This window comes from Salvelinus alpinus, chromosome 1, assembly GCF_045679555.1.
Source record: "Salvelinus alpinus chromosome 1, SLU_Salpinus.1, whole genome shotgun sequence".
NCBI classification, from domain to species: domain Eukaryota; kingdom Metazoa; phylum Chordata; class Actinopteri; order Salmoniformes; family Salmonidae; genus Salvelinus; species Salvelinus alpinus.
Window position 1 is genome coordinate 98,493,825 of NC_092086.1, and position 19,387 is coordinate 98,513,211.

The 19,387-nt window shown below is 39.8% G+C and overlaps 2 protein-coding genes across 6 annotated transcripts; one reads left to right on the forward strand and one right to left on the reverse strand.

Moving 5' to 3' along the window:
* The first annotated feature begins 1,090 nt into the window (after positions 1-1,090).
* LOC139536310 (transmembrane protein 120B-like) lies at positions 1,091-9,174 on the forward strand. 4 transcript variants are annotated; one of them, XM_071336752.1, is made up of 14 exons: positions 1,091-1,349; positions 3,263-3,381; positions 3,500-3,616; positions 3,715-3,774; positions 3,864-3,959; positions 4,059-4,148; positions 4,263-4,328; positions 4,496-4,557; positions 5,461-5,553; positions 5,670-5,724; positions 6,145-6,209; positions 6,345-6,395; positions 6,716-6,784; positions 7,037-9,174. In XM_071336752.1, the coding sequence occupies exons 1-13, from the start codon at positions 1,287-1,289 to the stop codon at positions 6,763-6,765; spliced, it is 987 nt and encodes a 328-aa protein (XP_071192853.1). In that variant the 5' UTR covers positions 1,091-1,286; the 3' UTR covers positions 6,766-6,784; positions 7,037-9,174. The 4 variants fall into 4 exon arrangements, 3 of the variants coding, with proteins under 3 accessions (XP_071192853.1, XP_071192860.1, XP_071192844.1); XR_011667289.1 differs by lacking the exon at positions 5,670-5,724; XM_071336759.1 differs by lacking the exon at positions 6,345-6,395.
* A 799-nt stretch (positions 9,175-9,973) lies between these two features.
* On the reverse strand, positions 9,974-19,053 carry LOC139536348 (rho-related GTP-binding protein RhoF-like). Of its 2 annotated transcripts, none has more exons than XM_071336823.1 (5): positions 18,935-19,053; positions 14,222-14,309; positions 11,892-12,001; positions 10,915-11,049; positions 9,974-10,703 (listed from the first exon to the last, which is right to left on the reverse strand). In XM_071336823.1, exons 1-5 carry the CDS (start codon positions 18,971-18,973, stop codon positions 10,539-10,541), a joined length of 537 nt encoding a protein of 178 aa, XP_071192924.1. In that variant the 5' UTR covers positions 18,974-19,053; the 3' UTR covers positions 9,974-10,538. The 2 variants fall into 2 exon arrangements, with proteins under 2 accessions (XP_071192924.1, XP_071192914.1); XM_071336813.1 differs by lacking the exon at positions 18,935-19,053 and adding an exon at positions 15,039-15,685.
* Between the last annotated feature and the right edge of the window lie 334 nt (positions 19,054-19,387).

Here is a 19,387-nt window from a genome sequence, read left to right on the forward strand (position 1 = left end):
TGTCAGCAGTTCCTGCAAGAGGAAGGCATTGATGCTATGGACTGGCCCACCCGTTCCCCAGACCTGAATCCAATTGAGCACATCTGGGACATCATGTCTCGCTCCATCCACCAACGCCACGTTGCACCACAGACTGTCCAGGAGTTGGCGGATGCTTTAGTCCAGGTCTGGGAGGAGATCCCTCAGGAGACCATCCGCCACCTCATCAGGAGCATGCCCAGGCGTTGTAGGGAGGTCATACAGGCACGTGGAGGCCACACACACTACTGAGCCTCATTTTGACTTGTTTTAAGGACATTACATCAAAGTTGGATCAGCCTGTAGTGTGGTTTTCCACTTTAATTTTGAGTGTGACTCCAAATCCAGACCTCCATGGGTTGATAAATTTGATTTCCATTGATAATTTTTGTGTGATTTTGTTGTCAGCACATTCAACTATGTAAAAAAAAAAAGTATTTAATAAGAATATTTCATTCATTCAGATCTAGGATGTGTTATTTTAGTGTTCCCTTTATTTTTTTGAGCAGTGTATTTCGCTTCCTTGTTTGAAGTCGAACCTTGCGCGTCCAAGTTTACGCCTCCCCCAGAAAGTTCCTGTCTGCTTCTTCCTGGAGTGCTGCAGATACTGCAGGATTTTGTTCCAACTAGGCACCGCACCGGACCAACTGAGCTAATTGATCATTTCAATGATTGCCTAAATTCAACACACCTAGTCTTCCAGTTCGGTTACTCCAGGACCAGGGTTGCATATTCCCGATTTACACTAACCCCGTCTGTTGTGCACTCGTCGATTAAGTTGCTAAACAACCAACCTGTCTATAATGAACTGTGGCTACAGTCAGTGACGAAACGTTATATCCCCATAGCAACCAATTTGCATAGACGTACACATTTTCCTGTCAGCGTTTGCGCTGAGTCAGAAACATTTTTCAGTTCTTGTAAATGTATTATATTGCTCTTCAAATCATTATCCAAAACATTTTTCTCAAACAGTAATGTGAAGCTGTTATTGTAGTAGGCGTTCCTGTCGAGTATTAATATTTCAGCACTTTTAGAACTGTGACGTCACATAGATACATTTGACAGGAGTGGGCGGTCTGACGCATGCGCACAGCGTGACATGGAAAAATAATCTTGAACAGCTGTAGCTACCATTCTTATTATACCTCAGTGGTTGCTACCAAAAAATACTAGTAACTGTCTGCGGCTGTATTGTAGCCATCTGGAGGTTCTGTACAGGGAGTCGGAGGAAGCGAAATAGCTAGCTCGTGCCGCTAACTGGCACAATGTCCCTGCAAAGGTGTCAAACTGATTGGGAAGAAATTGACCAAGAATATCAACAATTACAGGTAGGCCTATGTGAAGCCTGTTTGACAGCTAGCTAACGTTAGTGCGTAGCGTGACGTGTATTACCGTCAGTTCGGCAAGAGAGGAGGATGATATAGCTACGATTGTCAACTCAGTTTGGTAGATTGCTAGCTAGCCTGTTAGTTAGTTTGCTAGATAGCTTAGTTAACCCAGTATACTAATTTTACAAAAGGTTATCGGGTAACGTTATAATTGTACACAATATTTTGTATTCAGGAGCTTTCCAATATAATTATGCTGAACAAAAATATAAACGCAACATGTAAAGTGTTCGTTTCATGAGCTGAAATGAAAGATCCCAGAAATCTTACATGTGCACAAAAAGCTTATTTCTCTCATTGTCTACAAATTTGTTTACATCCCTATTAGTGAGCATTTTTCCTTTGCCAAGACAATGTGGCATATCAAAAATTATATAGCATGATCATTACACATGTGCACCTTGTGCTGGGGACAATAAAAGGCCACTCTAAAATGTGCAGTTTTGTCACACAACACAATGCTACAGATGTCTCAAGTTTTGAGGGAGCGTACAATTGGCATGCTGACTGCGGGAATGTCCACCAGAGCTGTTACCAGAGAATTTAATATTCCTTTCTATACCATAAGCCACCTCTGTCGTTTTAGAGAATTTGCAGTACATCCAACCGGCCTCTCCACCGCAGGCCATGTGTCTGGTTTTGTGTGGGCAAGCGGTTTGTTGAAGTTAACGTTGTGAACCATAACCCCCAGTGCCCCATGGGGCGGTGGGTTTATGGTATGGGCAGGCATAAGCTATGGACACTGAACACAATTGCATTTTATCGATGGCAATTTGAATGCACAGAGATATGTGTTGAGATTCTGATGCCCATTGTTGTGCCATTCATCCGCCGCCATCACCTCATCCTTCAGCCTGAAAGTGCACGGCCCCAAGATCTGTACACAATTCCTGACGGCTGAAAATGTCGCAGTTCTTCCATGGCCTGCATACTCACCAGACATGTCACCCATTGAGTACGTTTGGGATGCTCTGGATCGACGTGTTAGACAGTGTGTTCCAGTTCCCGCCATTATCCATCAACTCCGTACAGCCATTGGAGACAATCAACAGCCTGATCAACTCTATGCGACGGAGATGTCTCGCTGCATGAGACAAATGGTGGTCAGAAAACACTGGTTTTCTGATCCATGCCCCTACTTAAAAAAATAAAATAAAAGTTATCTGTGATCAACAGATGCATATCTGTATTTCCAATCCTTAAGTGCCTAATGAATTTATTTCAAATTACTGATTTCCTTATGAACTGTAACTCAGTAAAATCTTTGCAATTGTTGCATTTTATATTTTTGTTCAGTATAGTGACCTGGGGTATGCGAGTCAGGTTTACTTGAATTGGTGCAGCTAGCTAGATTTAATATATGGAAATTTGGCCAGTGAATGGCAAATGTTAGCTCGTTAACTAGCAATAATAGCCTGTTGAAGTCATTATAACCAGCAAGCAAACTAGCTAGCTCAGTTTGATAACAATGATTAGTACCTAGCTAGTTGTTTTTTTTTTATAGTGAAATCCCCCAAATCAGTCAACCAATGCAGGTATGTAGCAAATAAGGGTCACTTTAACCAGGGTGCAGTGGCTTCTTTCCCTCTCATTTCCTTCTTGACACCACTTGAAAGGACAGGATAAGTTCAATGATACTGCAAATGCAATGCTGTCTTCCATCCACCTGTTATATTCTGCCAGATCAGGGATCAGCCTCAAACTCCTTAGAAATTAAAGGGAGGGATCTGTCCTAGACTGCATGCCTAAACTCTCTTTGGTGAAAATAATTGCCGATTTGACAGTCTCTACTATCAACATATTTGAGTACAGATGAAACATCCTTCGCTTATTTATTTACATTTTATTTATAGGAAACTCACAAAGTGTACAGACAGAAGCTCGATGAGCTCACCAACCTCCAGGCAACATGCAGCAGTGCCATTAGTAAACAGCGGAAGGGTCTAAAAGACCTCGGGCACAGTCTGTGCAAGTAAGTAGCCTACTCTTAGTGCTGTCAGTTGACACGGAATGGTTCAGTCTTATTTTCCTGTTCCAAAGGTCCCCATAAGTAGGACCTGAGCATTTAAAGGTTTCATTTTCTTCTACAGGTGCACAAAAACAAGTGGTGAGAAAGAAATGGAACTGATCAAAGACATCCAAATGCAAATTAAAGACAAAGAGAATTTCTTCTTTGATATGGAAGCCTATTTGCCAAAGAAGAATGGGTCAGTGTATTTGAGGACATGCTTATTACATATTTTGGTTACAGATGTTACCATATGAGGGTGTCAAAGCATATTGTAAAATGTTTGTCTCTTTTCAGATTGTACTTAAATTTGGTGCTTGGCAATGTGAATGTAACACTTCTCAGCAACCAGGCAAAGTAAGTGTGCTTTAACAAAATATCTGTATTCAGTCACATCCGCATGGTTTCTGCTTATGACCCCCTGTTTGTTCTATTCTCTGGAGCAGATTTGCCTATAAAGATGAATATGAGAAGTTCAAGCTTTTTATGACAATAATCTTGATGTTTGGGGCCATAACCTGTCTCTTTTTGCTCAATTACCGGTGAGTTGGTTATGTTATGCATTTGATGTTTCCTTGTAGCATCTTTTAATGTTTCATCAAAGCAAAGTAGTTGTAAATGTCTGTGTTTTGTTGTTGCAGTGTCACAGATGAAATCTTCAACTTCTTGCTGGTTTGGTACTACTGCACTTTGACCATAAGGGAAAGCATCCTCATGAGCAATGGGTCCCGGTGAGCTACTAAGCTTTTTATGTGATTATTAACTCAGTGAGATCAAAATACTTTACCAGTGTGCCTACCAAGTTATGCTTCTTTATTTTAATTCCACTCCATGTGTCTTTTCAGGATCAAAGGGTGGTGGGTCTCCCATCATTATGTCTCTACCTTCCTATCAGGTGTAATGCTTACCTGGTAAGTGCTTTATTTATTTTTAACTTTGAACACTTTCTTTGAATTGCTGTTGGTCAAAAGCAAAACATCTGTTGGCAGTTGCCCTCAAAGGTTTTCTGACAAGCAGTTTGTGAAACGTTATCCCATTACTTGTATTGATTGGTTCCTCTGTTTGCTTCTTCTCAAAGGCCAGAGGGGTCCATGTATCAGATGTTTAGAAGTCAATTCCTTGCATTCTCCATTTACCAGAGTAAGCATCTACTTTTTCTATTTATACTGAACAAAAATATAAACGCAACATGTAAAGTGTTGGTCCTATGTTTCATGAGCTGAAATAAAATATCCTAGAAATATTCCATATGCACAAAAAGCTTATTTTCCACAAATTTGTTTACATCCCTATTAGGGATCATTTCTCCTTTGCCAAGATAATCCATCCAGCTGACAGGTGTGGCATATCAAGAATTATACCTCATGATCATTACACATGTGCACCTTGTGCTGGGGACAATAAAAGGCCACTCTAAAATGTGCAGTTTTGTCACAACACAATGCCACAGATGTCTCAAGTTTTGAGGGAGCGCGCAATTGGCATGCTGACTGTAGGAATGTCCACCAGATCTGTTGCCAGAGAATTTAATAGTCCTTTCTCTACAATAAGCCACCTCCAACATAATTTTAGAGAATTTGGCAGTACGACCAACCGCAGACCACGTGTAACCACGTCAGCCCAGGACCTCCACATCCGGCTTCTTCACCTGCGGGATCGTCTGAGACCAGTCACCCGACCAGATAATAAAACTGAGGAGTATTTCTGTCTGTAAAAATGAACTTTTGTGGAGAGAAACTATTCCTGATTGGGTGGGCCCCTGCCCAGTCATGTGAAATCCATTGATTAGGACCTGCTGAATTTATTTCAATTGACTGATTTCCTTATATGAACTGTAACTCAATAAAATAGTTGACATTTTTGTGTGTTGCGTTTAATAGTTTTGTTAAGTAGATATTGTGTTAAGGGGATGAGAAAAAAAATCACAAGCTGCACAATATAGCCTAAATTACTGAAATGTAAGTGCATGTCATTGCTCATACATTATTGGTTGTAAAGGTGTTTGACACATATTATTTTTTTATCCATCCTTTTGGTTTTCAGGCTTTGTGCATTTTCTTCAATATTACTACCAAAGTGGCTGCTTATACCGGTTACGAGCTTTGGGGGAGAGAAATCAGTTGGACCTCACAGTGGGTAAGATGAGCTCCTTTTCAGTTAGGAAAGTGTCTAAGGCTTGCTTATTGGTTATGACTTGGGAAACCCCCTGTGGGCTTTTGAACCATTTACAAGACATTTGTGTGTGTCAATAGTTGTTACAATGAAGTGGGCCACAAGCAACCCCGTGACTGCAAAAATGGGACGAAGGTGGGGTTTTACCCTTAAGCAAGTTGTTTCTCTTCCATGTTGAGTGAAATCCCAATTGTCGGAATACCTTGCAGAACATCACACTCTTTGAATCTCAAGTTTTCCTTTCTACTGCCCAAAATTGAAATTATGATATAAATTCTTCTAGTGTATTTCTATCTTGCTGACAATAGTGAGCTGATGGATAACATCTCACAATCAGTCTGCAGCTGCCCCTTGAACAGAGTATTGGTTCTGACATACAGAATGTTTAGCTCTGTTTTTGATATAGCTTACTGTATTCTCCTTACCATAATGTGTCTAATGATTAACCTGTACCCTTGACAAAGCTTTTTAAACTGGATGTAAACTTTCTGTAGTTTGTGCCTTAGTGAATGTTAATTTTCCACCATTAGTAATGTATGCATATCTGTTTTTCAGAGGGGTTTCAGTCATGGATGTGGAGAGGGCTCACCTTCCTCTTGCCATTTCTCTTTTTTGGCCATGTAAGTCAAACACCAGACCACCACACAGCTCCTAAATATGGGTTTAGTTCAGAGGTTGTTTAACATTTATTCCACCTTTCTACTACTTTCAACTCAAGACATTGACATATCAGGCTTAATATCTTTTCTCAACAGTGAGGAACTTAAACACAATTGTATTGAATGGTCATCCAGGGATGAGGTCAGGTTAGTCTGGGTGTGTGCCAGTGTGTTTCACACAGACTGGGATGAGAGTGGGGTGGGGAGACGGTCAACTGGAAGTAAAAAGATGTTATTGCAAAATCTGTCACTATTGTAAATAAAGTCTTGCCCAACATGATTGCAAGGCTTTAATTGTGTTACTTATTCCAGTGAATAAGATGGTTATTTCTGCTGTTTATACATTTACATGTACACACTCCAGGGTAAGCTTCCATGCTTGTGTGCTTGAGTAAGGTTGCAGTTCTTGGACTGAGCTTTTCTCTCTCTCTCTCTCTCTCTCTCTCTCTCTCCAATCCCCTTCACAGTTCTGGCAGCTGTACAATGCTATGACTCTGTTTCGGTTGGCAGGACATGAAGACTGTAAAGAGTGGCAGGTAAGGACAGAAATACTACCCTACAATCTCTAAGTCCCTTGTTTTCAAATACAATACAGTACAACATGTCTCTACTCCCAGCCCGTCTTGTGCAAGCTCGTCTAGAATTTTCTTGTAGCCTATGCTCGTTACAAGACGCCTGAAGTTTAACCTTGGGATGTCATTATACTAAATGATGTCATGATGTGATGTCATTATACTAAATGTCATGAATACATGTCATTCCTAATGCCTTTGTTTGTATCTTTTCAGGTATTTATGTTGGCACTGACATTTCTTGTCCTATTCCTGGGTAATTTTCTCACCACATTAAAAGTTGTTCACCAAAAGATCCAGGAAAACCCAGAAAAGGTGCAAAAGCAGGAGTGAACGAGTCTGACTACAGCTCAGACCTCCAAGTGGCCAGTAACCATTAAGCAAAAGGGCACTTTGACACGCACAGCCGATGGAAAGATGGACGGCAGAGGGTTTGTGCCAGGAAAAGACAGAGCAGAGAGACCAATGTGTCTCGGACCGTGATGACAGCTGCAACATTAACCAATAATCTTGGCTGAGTGTGCTTTTGTTTCCGATAACCTGTCATTGTCCTTACTACACATGCAATCACAACACAGAGCAGCTTTCGTCTGGCAGATGAACTACTGCGATCCTGGACCGTTTGAGGCTTGAGCCTTATAGATTTAGTGAGTGGACAGACTGATTAATTATGGTGTTGATGTTTTTAGGTCGGAGCATGAACTACATGTACAGAGAGCCACTCTTCAAACTATATGCAACTCAACAAAGACAAGTAGCATTAGGTCAGGGTTTCCCAAACTCGGTCTTGGGCCCCCCTAGGTGCACGTTTGAGTGTTTGCCCTAGCATTACACAGCTGAATCAAATAATCAAAGCTTGATGAGGATTAGTTGGGTATTTGAGTCAGCTGTGTAGTGCTAGGGTAAAAAGCAAATGTGTACCTGGGGGGGGCCCAGGACTGAGTTTGAGAAACCCTGCATTAGGTCATGAGAAAAGGTGAGTTTACCTACAAAGTATATGTACTGTGTGGTCATGTCACTACTTCACATAACTGTTATCGGTATGGCATATTCGAATACGTCCAAGGCACAGCCATTTTTTCACTGTTATTTGTAACTACAAGTGTCTGTCGTTTTGATGTTTTTCAGTAAAGATGCATTGAACTATATATTTCTCCCCGGTGTGCTGTTGAAAGTAAACCCATTTGCTTATTTCTGGATAGTAACATGTCTATATTATATAAACTAAAGCCTGCTTCTTCTTTCAGCCTGGACTTAACTGATCATAGACATTTACACATTTTAACAGCAGCAGTTTACTACCATTGTTTGGGTTGATTTGGCAACCATAAATGACACAGGCGTTCAATTTTTAAATGATGCATATACTAATGATACTGACCAAGTTTGAGTATACAAGGGTTTCTTTTCTGTAATGGTCTGCACCTTGCTTATCTGAGTGCCTGGTGTTGTATCATTTCAGACACAGTGGATTCGGCATAGACAAAAGTCCATATTTTTTAAATCCTGTAATCTGGTTCAAAATGATAACCCTTTCAATTAATTATTATTTGAGAGACTTGTCCAATTCAGGTTGTGCAAGAAGATGCTGGTTGTTTGAGTTCACCTTGATCACAATATGCTGTTAAGGTCCACAACAAACAATTGCTGCTATGAGCACTGGTACTGTGAACAAATGATTGGCAATAATGTCTTGAGCACAAATGTGCGGGAGTGATCAAGTGTATATAACTCTGCTGACATACATGGTATGTATAGTAATTTGTCCACTCTGAATTATGTACAGATCTCAAGAGCATTTGTACCCATTTTCAGCATTATTTAATTTTTTACTGTTATTAGATGTGCATTTGAACAAAGGGATTGGTCTCAACAACTTTATTACTTAGTGACAGGGCTTTCTAAATGCCTTATCTCTCACTGTAGCCTGTCACAATTGCGTGATGTATGTTTTTGTTCCATTTGGAATGAAGTGTTGTTATTGGGGAAAATGTAAGGTCTTGGACTTTGTCTTGTTTTCATTTAAAAAAAATCTATTGTACTCTCGAAGGGAACCACTATTTTTATTACACTTGTGGGAAAAAGCTAAAGCATGTTATTGAATTTAACATTTTGGTCTAATGGTCAGTCTGTCAAATCTGCTACAATGCAGTACACAACAGATCCTATTTCCTCATGTATTGTTAGTTTGGTTTAATGTTCATGTCATGGATTGTCCTGTCATAAGACTAACTTGTGCCTGAACGTACACCTGTAACAACGAGACACTGGACAAAATCATTTAATTTATGCTGTCTCTTACTGCTTTTTCACACTATACATGGCTGTAAAAGAAATAAAACATCTGATTCAAAGATTGTGTAATGTCTTTTCATGTTTAGTTGTGGCATTTGATTAATTGATTGGGCTGATTTATTTTCAACATATGACTTATGTTAATGTTGAATCAGCTTTGCATGATGGTAGCTGTTCCCTCTTGGGGGAACATACTTATGTCAGAGCCATTTATTTACATACATGGATCTGTGTAATGTCATTTTACAACTAGAAAATCATGTGATGTGTTTCTTATCTAAACATACATTTATCAATCAGCATGTCCATATTATTCAGTTATCTAAGTAGGAAACACTGCCTTGTCTGTTTTTTCATAGCAACCACCACTAGTGGGCACTGTCATTTAACTTAGTGACCTGCAATAAATATTGGTCCAGACTCCAGCTTTGAAAGGAGCTCATTTCTAACAGCTTTCAACCACAGTAGTAAATTGCCCTGACAATATAAAAGGTGCAGCATCACATTGTATTCAGAAGATGGTGCACTGTTTACCAACATGCTTAGTAAGCACGGTCACTGATTAGTACTTATCATCCTCTGCAGAAAGGGTAAGCCACTTACATGAACATATGTAATAGGGATATTTGCCCTGAGTAGGTATCCATTAACAGACAACTTCCTGAAACAAATCTTGCCAGGTGATCAGTGGACCAGAGCTGTGATTGTATCAAGGAAGAGTTATTCAAGGTAACACAGTACATTAAGTAGGTCAGTGCCTCGCCCTAGAAATGGAACTGCTACAAAAAATGTTTTACAAATCAACCACTCAATGATCGTGAGAAATGTTAAAAAATCAACACCACAAAAGGCCAGCAATAGGCATAACAAGTTCTTTATAAAAGTAAAAATAGAAATTCAGTATAATTCAGTAATAACAGGATATTTGAAAAAAGTATATGAAGCACAATCTCAATCTGCTTTTACACCTGCATTACTTGCTGTTTGGGGTTTTAGGCTGGGTTTCTGTACAGCACTTTGAGATATCAGCTAATGTAAGAAGGGCTATATAAATACATTTGATTTGATTTTATATGCCAATTTACACCCTGGTCTAACGTAGCTAGTCAATAACAAAACCACTCTAGAATCCCAGGATAGACCTTGCGCCCATAGAACTAGCAGGAATTCCATCTCTATCCTAGCAGATCTTAGCAGATATTAGTTCAGTGTTCAATATCATTGTCCAGATCCCAAAGGCATGAATTGGTTGGGGATGGAACAGGCTCTTCTTGAAATTGAATTAAGATGACCCAGGATGTGGCAAGCAGTTGTTTATAATAGACAAGCAGCAGATTGGGTAGCTTTGGCATGTAAGACCAGAGGACAGAGTGTCCCGTTGTGTCAATGGACTTCAAGCCTCTGTCCTTTCACTAGAACGAGGTCACAGGATGACACAATGCCTCTTCTTCGTACGGTGTCTTGCTCTGCGGCTTGATGCCAGGGCTTTTTTGGTGGCATCTCTGAAAATGTCCTCTACGTTCTCCCGGTATTTGGCTGAACACTCTAGATAAAGCTCAGCACTCATATGCCGCCTGGTCTCCTCACCCTGTGGAACCAAACAATGAGCAGTCACTGGATGACAGGGAGTACTGGACCAGAATTGGAGACTGGTAAACAGGGCAAATCAGAGAAGGTTTTCTAGGATCAAGCATTTGAAGGCCATTATCCATAATTCAAATTAAATGGTTAAAGTCAAAGCACCACACCTCAAGTTATGTGTATAAACCCTGTCATCAGGAGGACAGGTTGATCCTCACCTGTGTGTAAGTGATGGGAGCCTGATCCATGGCTTTGAGTCTCCTGGTACGCTCCTTATCCTTCCTCAGGTCAGTCTTACAGCCAATCAGAATGACAGGAACATCGCGACAGAAGTGGTTCACTTCCGGGTACCACTGCGTGAGACAGCAGAACACAATAGTGAATGTAGAGGTAAGAGGTCAAGGTAGGAAGGAGCTCAAACTGTCACATTGGGATTACACTCGGGATCATGGTGTTTGCATACTGTGTGTGTGCGCTGTTTTCATATTTTCATTGACTGGACCCATAAACAATTAGCAATAAGTTTCATCAATGACCCAACAGAGGAAACAGATACTTATAAAATAGCCTACAAAAATACTACATTGACAGGTTGTTTGGTTTGGCTCTACGTCCACCCAGGTATCGGTTCTACAAGTAGGCGTGTTTACCCCCTCCCTTGCTGTAATGTTTTGTGCTTACAAAGTCTCACTCTGACTGCATTCCCCTTGACTTTATCACATGGTATGCATTCATGGCTCTTTATTGACATTTCCCTGCTCATTGAGGGAGGCTTCCAGCACAGTCCTGTTTGTTTTTCAGGCCAAGCCACTGGGGTCAAAGTTCATGTGCTCTGGTTGAGTCACAAATAGCGAGCAAAGTCAAAAGAATGTACACAGTCACATCAAAGTCAATCTCCAATAATCATTCATCAAATTCCTGCCTAGATGTGATGTCTAACCACTTATAAGTGGTGAACTCGCAATCCCTTTCCCACCACTCTATGGTGACTAATGTTGTGCTTGTTTATTTGTACAGACAATACTCACTAGATCTATTATGCACTGTACCGGGATCCTAGCAAAACATGCAGGCCCTTAAATTCACTGTGGTTAGCTGCTTATTTAGCGTTGGCTGTTGTTGGGAAGAATATGAATGTCATTGGCTGTCACTGGATAATGTAATATCGTAGATGAATCATGATCAATGAGCTTACCTTGATTAAGACATTTTCAAAACTGGTGGGGTTGGTCACATCATAACAAACTAACACCAGGTTGGCATTCTGGTAGGAGAGTGGCCTCAAACGATCGTAATCATCTTGGCCTGAAAAAAATGGAGACACAAATGCACTCAATGTAAAGTGTTTGGTGAACTTATAGAAGGAAAAAAGAGACAATATTACACCCCCCCTAACAACCTCTAGTAATGGAATGAGTTGATACTGAACCATGTTATAACCAGTTATAAAACCACATCCTGGCTTTAACTTCCTTTTCCTGTCAAATAAAGTGGCTGTTGCGGCAGTTAGGCTAAGATAAGCCGGTGACTCACAGTGGAGACACTGCACTAGGACACGTGAAAGGTTGTCCTTGGAAACACCAAAATCAGCCCCCAACATAGTAAGTAGATCATTCTGCCACTGTTATTAGTCAATATGTGTAACTTACATTTCTAGAGGGGAGTGGTTTGCAATATCCAGTATTGATAGAGAACAAGTATAAAGTAATTTCTGAAACTAACTTCTCAGGAAGCCAACTATTCCACAAGTCTTGATAAAACCATAAAATACACAGTGTACAAAACATTAGGAACACCTTCCTAATATTGTGTTACACCCCCTTTTGTCCTCAGAGCAGCCTCAATTCGTTGAGGCATGGACTCTGCAAGGTGTCGAAAGCCTTCCACAGGGATGCTGGCCCATGTTGACTCCAATGCTTCTCACAGTTGTGTCAAGTTGGCTGGATGTCCTTTGGGTGGTGGACCATTCTTGATATACACGGGAAACTGTTGAGTGTGAAAAACCCAGCAGTGTTGCAGTTCTTGACACACTCAAACCGGTGAGCCTGGCACCTACTACCATTCCCCATTCAAAGAGACTTAAATCTTTTGTCTTGCCCATTCACCCTCTGAATGGCACACATACACAAGACATGTCTCAATTGTCTCAAGACTTAAAAATCCTTCTTTAACCGGTCTCTTCCCCTTCATTTACCCTGATTGAAGTGGATTTAACAGGTGACATCAGTAAGGGATCACAGCTTTCACCTGGTCAGTCTATGTCATGGAAAGTCAGGTGTTCCTAATGTTTTGTGCACTCAGTGTATGCTGGTATAGAGCCACATAGTGGAGGTGTCAAAATACCCATAAAACCTGGCGGTCAAAACAGGGAAATGGTTCCAATAATTTTTCTACCATTCATTTTTCCCATAGGGGATTTTAGAAACACTTAAAATAATGGCTGTGTTTTGTGATCTCTTACTGAAGTCACCTGCTAAATCCACTTCAATCAGTGTGTATGAAGGGGAGGAGACAGGTTAAAGAAGGTGTTTCTAAAAGTGTTTCTAAAATCCCCTATGGGAAACATTTATGGTGGAAAAACGATTGGAACCATTTCCTTTTTTGACCGCTAGGTTTTATGGGTAATATGACTCATACTGTGGTACTCTATTTGTGATTTACAATATCCATAACAACGAGCTGAAAAACTAGAAAATCAAGTTTGACATGATCTTAATCAAATAGTAAACAATTCAACAGAATAAAGTTATTATTTAGAAGCTATTAAGATTTTCAATTCAATATCTAGCCATTTGAGCTGATAATCTGAGGTTTCACTGGCAATGTCTAGTTTAAAGTATCAAAGGACCACTCAGATGCAAATACAGTTACAAACATTATTTCTATAGATGAGCCTCCACCACATCCTCTGTCACAGCAGCTTTCTGCAACACTGCTGCTTGTCATTGCATCAGTGCTGTGAGAGGGCAAGGTGTAATACTCAGTGAGATGTCGCGTCATACTCATCGTTTACAAAAACAATGTAATCTACTACAGTCAGACAGTAAATCTACAATACTCCATTATGACATTTCAACGAAACACATTGCTTGGAGAAAAAGTTTCCAGTTATAGAGAAAGTCATAAGACACATTTTCAGTTCTCATCCTCCAGCAAACTAGTCCCATGTTTGTTTTTACTGTTTATTCTCCAGAAAACAAGAGGATAATAATATAGGATAACAATATTTTTAACTGATGGCTATATTAGTCAATAATTGAAAGCATTTCAGAATCTCTGTTCTGAACCCAATGCTTGGATTGCACTGACCTGACACAATTCTATCCTTCTATCTAGCTTTATGTTCCACCTAGCTGATCAAAGATATGCTATCAGAATATATCTGCTCCAGCATTACAGGCAAGATGACTCCACACCCACAGAACAACGATCCACACCCTACATACCTGCCCATTGTGCAGGAACAGAACCCTCTTCTTGATCTATAGATTCTTAATAATGATTATGTTGCATAGGGGACCTTACCAGCTGTGTCATAGAGGTTGAGCCGAATCTCTTTCCCTCCATACGTGACAGTGGAGACATATTTCTCAAACACAGACGGAGCATACTTCTGTTAAACAGAAATGACAAAGGGAGAAAGAAATTCAGTATTTCAATCATTTTGCATTTCATCCACGGGATACTGTAAATGCACATAATTGAGACAATGTAATTCAACCAAAACTGGATACAGTGCCATAGATCTTGAATACATGTAATGCTCTGTCTAGGAGAATTCCTTAATTATGTAACAAATCATTATCTTTGGAGAAGGAAGCCTATATTTAGAATAGTGTTACTTATTTGTGCTAACTTACCATTACTTTTTTTGGGAGAGTTAATTTAGTGAAAAATGAATATATTTGCATAGTCTAAACTGTTTATTCAAAAGGTTGTTTATGCTGGAACTGACAGGGTTGGTATTAGTCTTAACTTGAATAATGAACTAAGCATAAATCTGCTGACCAATAATGGAGATGGCAAGAAAATAACTTGTTTTATTTGTATTAAGAAATAAGTTAGTAAGATTAGTGATATAAACAATATACTTTTACATTCATTTCATGATATAGTGGAGATAATCATGAGGCTACTTTCCTGACAGGAACAAAACTCTGAGTATGGCTTGGTGATGTCACCCTCAAAAGGGCACAAATTAATAATGACTCCATAAATAAATCAAAAATGTTAAAGAGTGATTACATTAATCTAAAACAATTATGTTCATGAACACATTTACTTCCTTACTCTAATATGCAAACATCTCAAAAGATGCCACTAGATGCCATGTTATCCTTACCTCTGGAAAGTCTCCTTTGGCATACACCATTAGAAGGGATGTTTTCCCACATCCCCCATCACCCACAATAACAATTTTTAGTTCTTCTCCCTTCTTAGCGTTGCCATTGCTAGTCACAGTACCATTCTGTGTCATATCTAGAGTCCAACAGGTCGCAGTCAGACAGAAGTCACGATAAAGTCAGTCCCTCCCAACTGAGTCTGAACACATGTCAGTTCTACCCAATGAATTTATAAAGAGAACCTGGCTAAGTGGGAAGAATGAGTGTCAACAAGAGGAACAAACCAAGCTCAGTCTCATCTTGAACAGGTGTCTCACTCTGCTCTGTTCACCACTTAATGGTCCTTTCCAACTTCAGTTATTTCCTAGTGACCCTGAACACCCTTCTCTTCCTAATCAATTTGTTCACTGGAAGCGTCTCTGTGGTAAAAGCTCAGTCACGCAATAGAGTCAGTCTACAGCTGCTCGCTCTCTCTCTACCGCTCTGTAGTCATCTGGCCTGTCCCGTCACATCACTGGGTGGGGCTGAGGATCACACTGAGGCACTTCCTCTATTTAGAAAGGTGTGTTGAGTGTGCTGTAGAAGAGTTCTGAGTAGTTCACTCTGCTCTGTGCCCTCCCCTTCCCTCTCAGAGCAGAAAGCAATGTATTTTTATTTTTTTACTTTTATTTAACTAGGAAAGTCAGTTAAGAACAAATTCTTATTTTACAATGACGGTCTACCCCGGCCAAACCCTCCCCTAACCCGGACAGCGCTGGGCCAATTGTGCGCTGCCCTATGCGACTCCCAATCACGGCCGGTTGTGATATAGCCTCTAGCACTGAGATGCAGTGCCTTAGACCACTGTGCCACTCGGGAGCCAATAATGATCAGTGGTATCTGAAGTATTTGTGCTCTGTGATATAGAGAGCTATAACTGAGTGGACTCTGGGGGGTTAGGATCACACACAGGCCTAGTAACATTTGACTTGACCTAGTAACCTGTGCCTATACCTTAAGAGCGCTCTTATTTTCTACTGAACAAAAATATAAATGCAACATGCAACAATTTCAAAGAGTTTACTGAGTTACAGTTCATATAAGGAAATCAGTCAAAATAAATGAATTAGACCCTAATCTATGGATTTCACATGACTGGGAATGCAGATATGCATCTGTTGGTCACAGATCCTTGTGACATTGGGCCGTACATTATCATGCTGAAACATGAGGTGATGGCGGTGAATGAATGGCACAACAATGGGTCCCATGATCTCGTCACGGTATCTCTGTGCATTCAAATTGACGTCAATAAAATGCAATTCTGTTCGTTGTCCGTAGTTTATGCCTGCCCGTACCATAACCCCACCTCTACCATGGGGCACTCTGTACACAATCCGTGAAGGGCACACTTCTCCAGCGCGCCAGTGGCCATCGAAGTTGAGCATTTGCCCACTGAAGTCGGTTATGACGCCGAACTGCAGTCCGGTCAAGACCCTGGTGAGGACAACAAACACGCAGATGAGCTTCCCTGAGACGGTTTCTGACAGTTTGTGCAGAAGTTCTTTGGCTGTGCAAACCCACAGTTTCATCAGCTGTCCGGGTGGCTGGTCTCAGACGATCCCGCAGGTGAAGAAGCCAGATGTGGAGGTCCTGGGCTGGCGAGTTTACACGTGGTCTGCGGTTGTGAGGCCAGTTGGACGTACTCCAAATTCTCTAAAACGACTGAAGTGGCTTATGGTAGAAAAGTGAACACTAAATTCTCTGGCAACAGCTCTGGTGGACATTCCTAGTCAGCATGCCAATTGCATGCTCCCTCAAAACTTGAGACATCTGTGGCATTGTGTTGTGTGACAAAACTGCACATTTTAGTGTGGCCTTTTGTCCCCAGCACAAGGTACACCTGTGTAATGATCATGCTGTTTAATAAGCTTCTTTATATGCCACACCTGTCAGGTGGATGGATTATCTTGGCAAAGGAGAAATGCTCACTAATAGCGATGTAAACTAATTAGTGCACAAAATTTTAGAGAAATAAACTTTTTGTGCGCATGGAACATTTCTGGGATATTTTATTCAGCTAATGAAACCTACACTTTACATGTTGTGTTTATATATATATTTTTTTTTTGTAATTTACCACCATGGAAGAAAAGGCTCTTCTTTGTGTTGATTCATACAGTATATCACCCTGTGTGGTTCTAGTCTGGGTCCCAGTTAGTTTTGCTGACATTCCATGAATTGTATTCCATGTTACATGCCAAAGTTTAGCATGACAGGAGTGGCAAGGAGAGAATTATAGCTAAACAGACTGCTACACAGACTGTGGTTCCACTGAGCCCCTTGAAATTATACTGAAAATGTGACCACTAGACCAATAGTAAATTGGCATCATATTTTTCTTAGAGTAAAGCTACAATGTATTTTAAAATCATAATCTCTGAGTCTTCTTAATTGTCTCAGATATCAAAACCATCAATGTCAAAAACTCAAAAGAAAACATAACAGACATCTGATTAATTTATATTTATTTGCCGTTCAAAATTATATTTCAATTAACATTTCGAAGGAGCAAGTACATTTGAAACACAATTTCTTTAAAATGGTAGCAGGATAACAATGATATTTTGATTCACATTTAATAAGAGAAATAGCCTACCATTGGGTTGTTTTTTATGTAAATGTTTAAAAAATGTATAATTGTATGTAACAATCAAACTATTGCGTCATTGTCACCTACAGAAATGCCATCAAAATAACTATTTCAAGTATGTCTGTCATGTAGGCTTCCCGACATGCAAATGTGTGTGAAAAGCAATACAAAGAGAAAAACCCAATAAAACATCTATTTAGTTTAGATAGCATATACAGTTCATGGAAAAATAAATACAAACCCAGAGAAAATAAAAGCAAAATACACACAATAGGTCTATCTATATACTGTATGTACATTTATATCAGCATATTTTTCTAATCTAAATAACAGATCAACGAATCATGGAACAACGAATGGGATTTATGTGAAGTGGAATGTTAGCCTATATGAATAATAGCGTTGGCTTTTCTGTTATTGCGTCAATAAACCTTCAATATTCACAATAAATTGGAGTAAAATAATGTTTAAAATCCTAATAGGCCACTATGGCCTCTCTCTCCTGTCCATTTTGGACTGTGTGTGATTGGTCACGCTGTAACAGTGGACATGTTGACAGCCTCCACAGAACGATTACAACATTAATTCCATGCATCATTGTGATTTGGATAGTGTTGGAGATGGAAATCAATTGTTTATGCAACAAAATGTAACTCTTAAAATTTGATCTTTATTTTCCTGTAACATACTTAATTACAATTCATGAGCTAAAATGTCGTCGTGCATCCAACATAAATCAACAGGACTCCTACTATTTTGATAAATGAAAAACCCTCCATATAATATTTTATATTTCTATGGAACTGAAAACCAGATTCGAAAGTACAAAAAGCATGCGATTATAAAAAGACGTGTTTAAATTATTGCCGATTTAAATGTTTGTTGGACAATAGATTGTGTAACATTTAACAGTGCTTTAAAAAACATGAGATTATCTCAATTACACCGGGTCGATTTATTTGTAGGTACGTTTAATTTTGTCTATAGGTTATAGGCTTTAATTGTTGGTTGAATAAGGTTTGAATTCATTATTCTAAATTAAATACTCAAAATGGGATTTGGAGTACGCTTTCAAACATCCTGACAAAAAACCCATCGAAAACAGCAGTATCGATTAACTGAAAACCAACGAATTTAGTTATGCTGTCATTGAAAACACTAATCATTTGAACTATTAACTTTTTTAAGGCCTAAATAGCTTGCCTAAATATAACAGCTTGACATACAATGGTCCGAGAGTATAGACAAATAAATATACCCTACTGTGCTGCGAGCAGTCGGTCTTCTACACAAGAGGCCCATTCCCTTTTTTCTGGGTGTGCTTTAATGTGTTCCTTCTCTGCTTGCGTAATAACAGCTGGTCGGCTTTGCCATACAACAAGCCTTTATACTATGATTCAGTCGGATTTAACAGTGCTCTGTCGGTCATAGAATAAGACATTTGGATAACACTTTTTTATTTTCACATTACTTCCGCTCTAGCTGCTTCAATAATAGCAAAAACATGGTCTTCAATAATTTGAGCACTGAGGGAGCGGATGGAATGGCCTGCATGTTCTATTCTCTACAAGAAAGGCCCATCGATTGCCGGTATCTGGCTTGCCCAACGCGTCTATTTTGTTTTCAGAGGGTGTAAACAACAGTTTGTTGGATGCATGGTTCACGGCGTTGCATGGAGCCTCGTGACCTTATGGTTCGACACTCCTTTTACCCTTG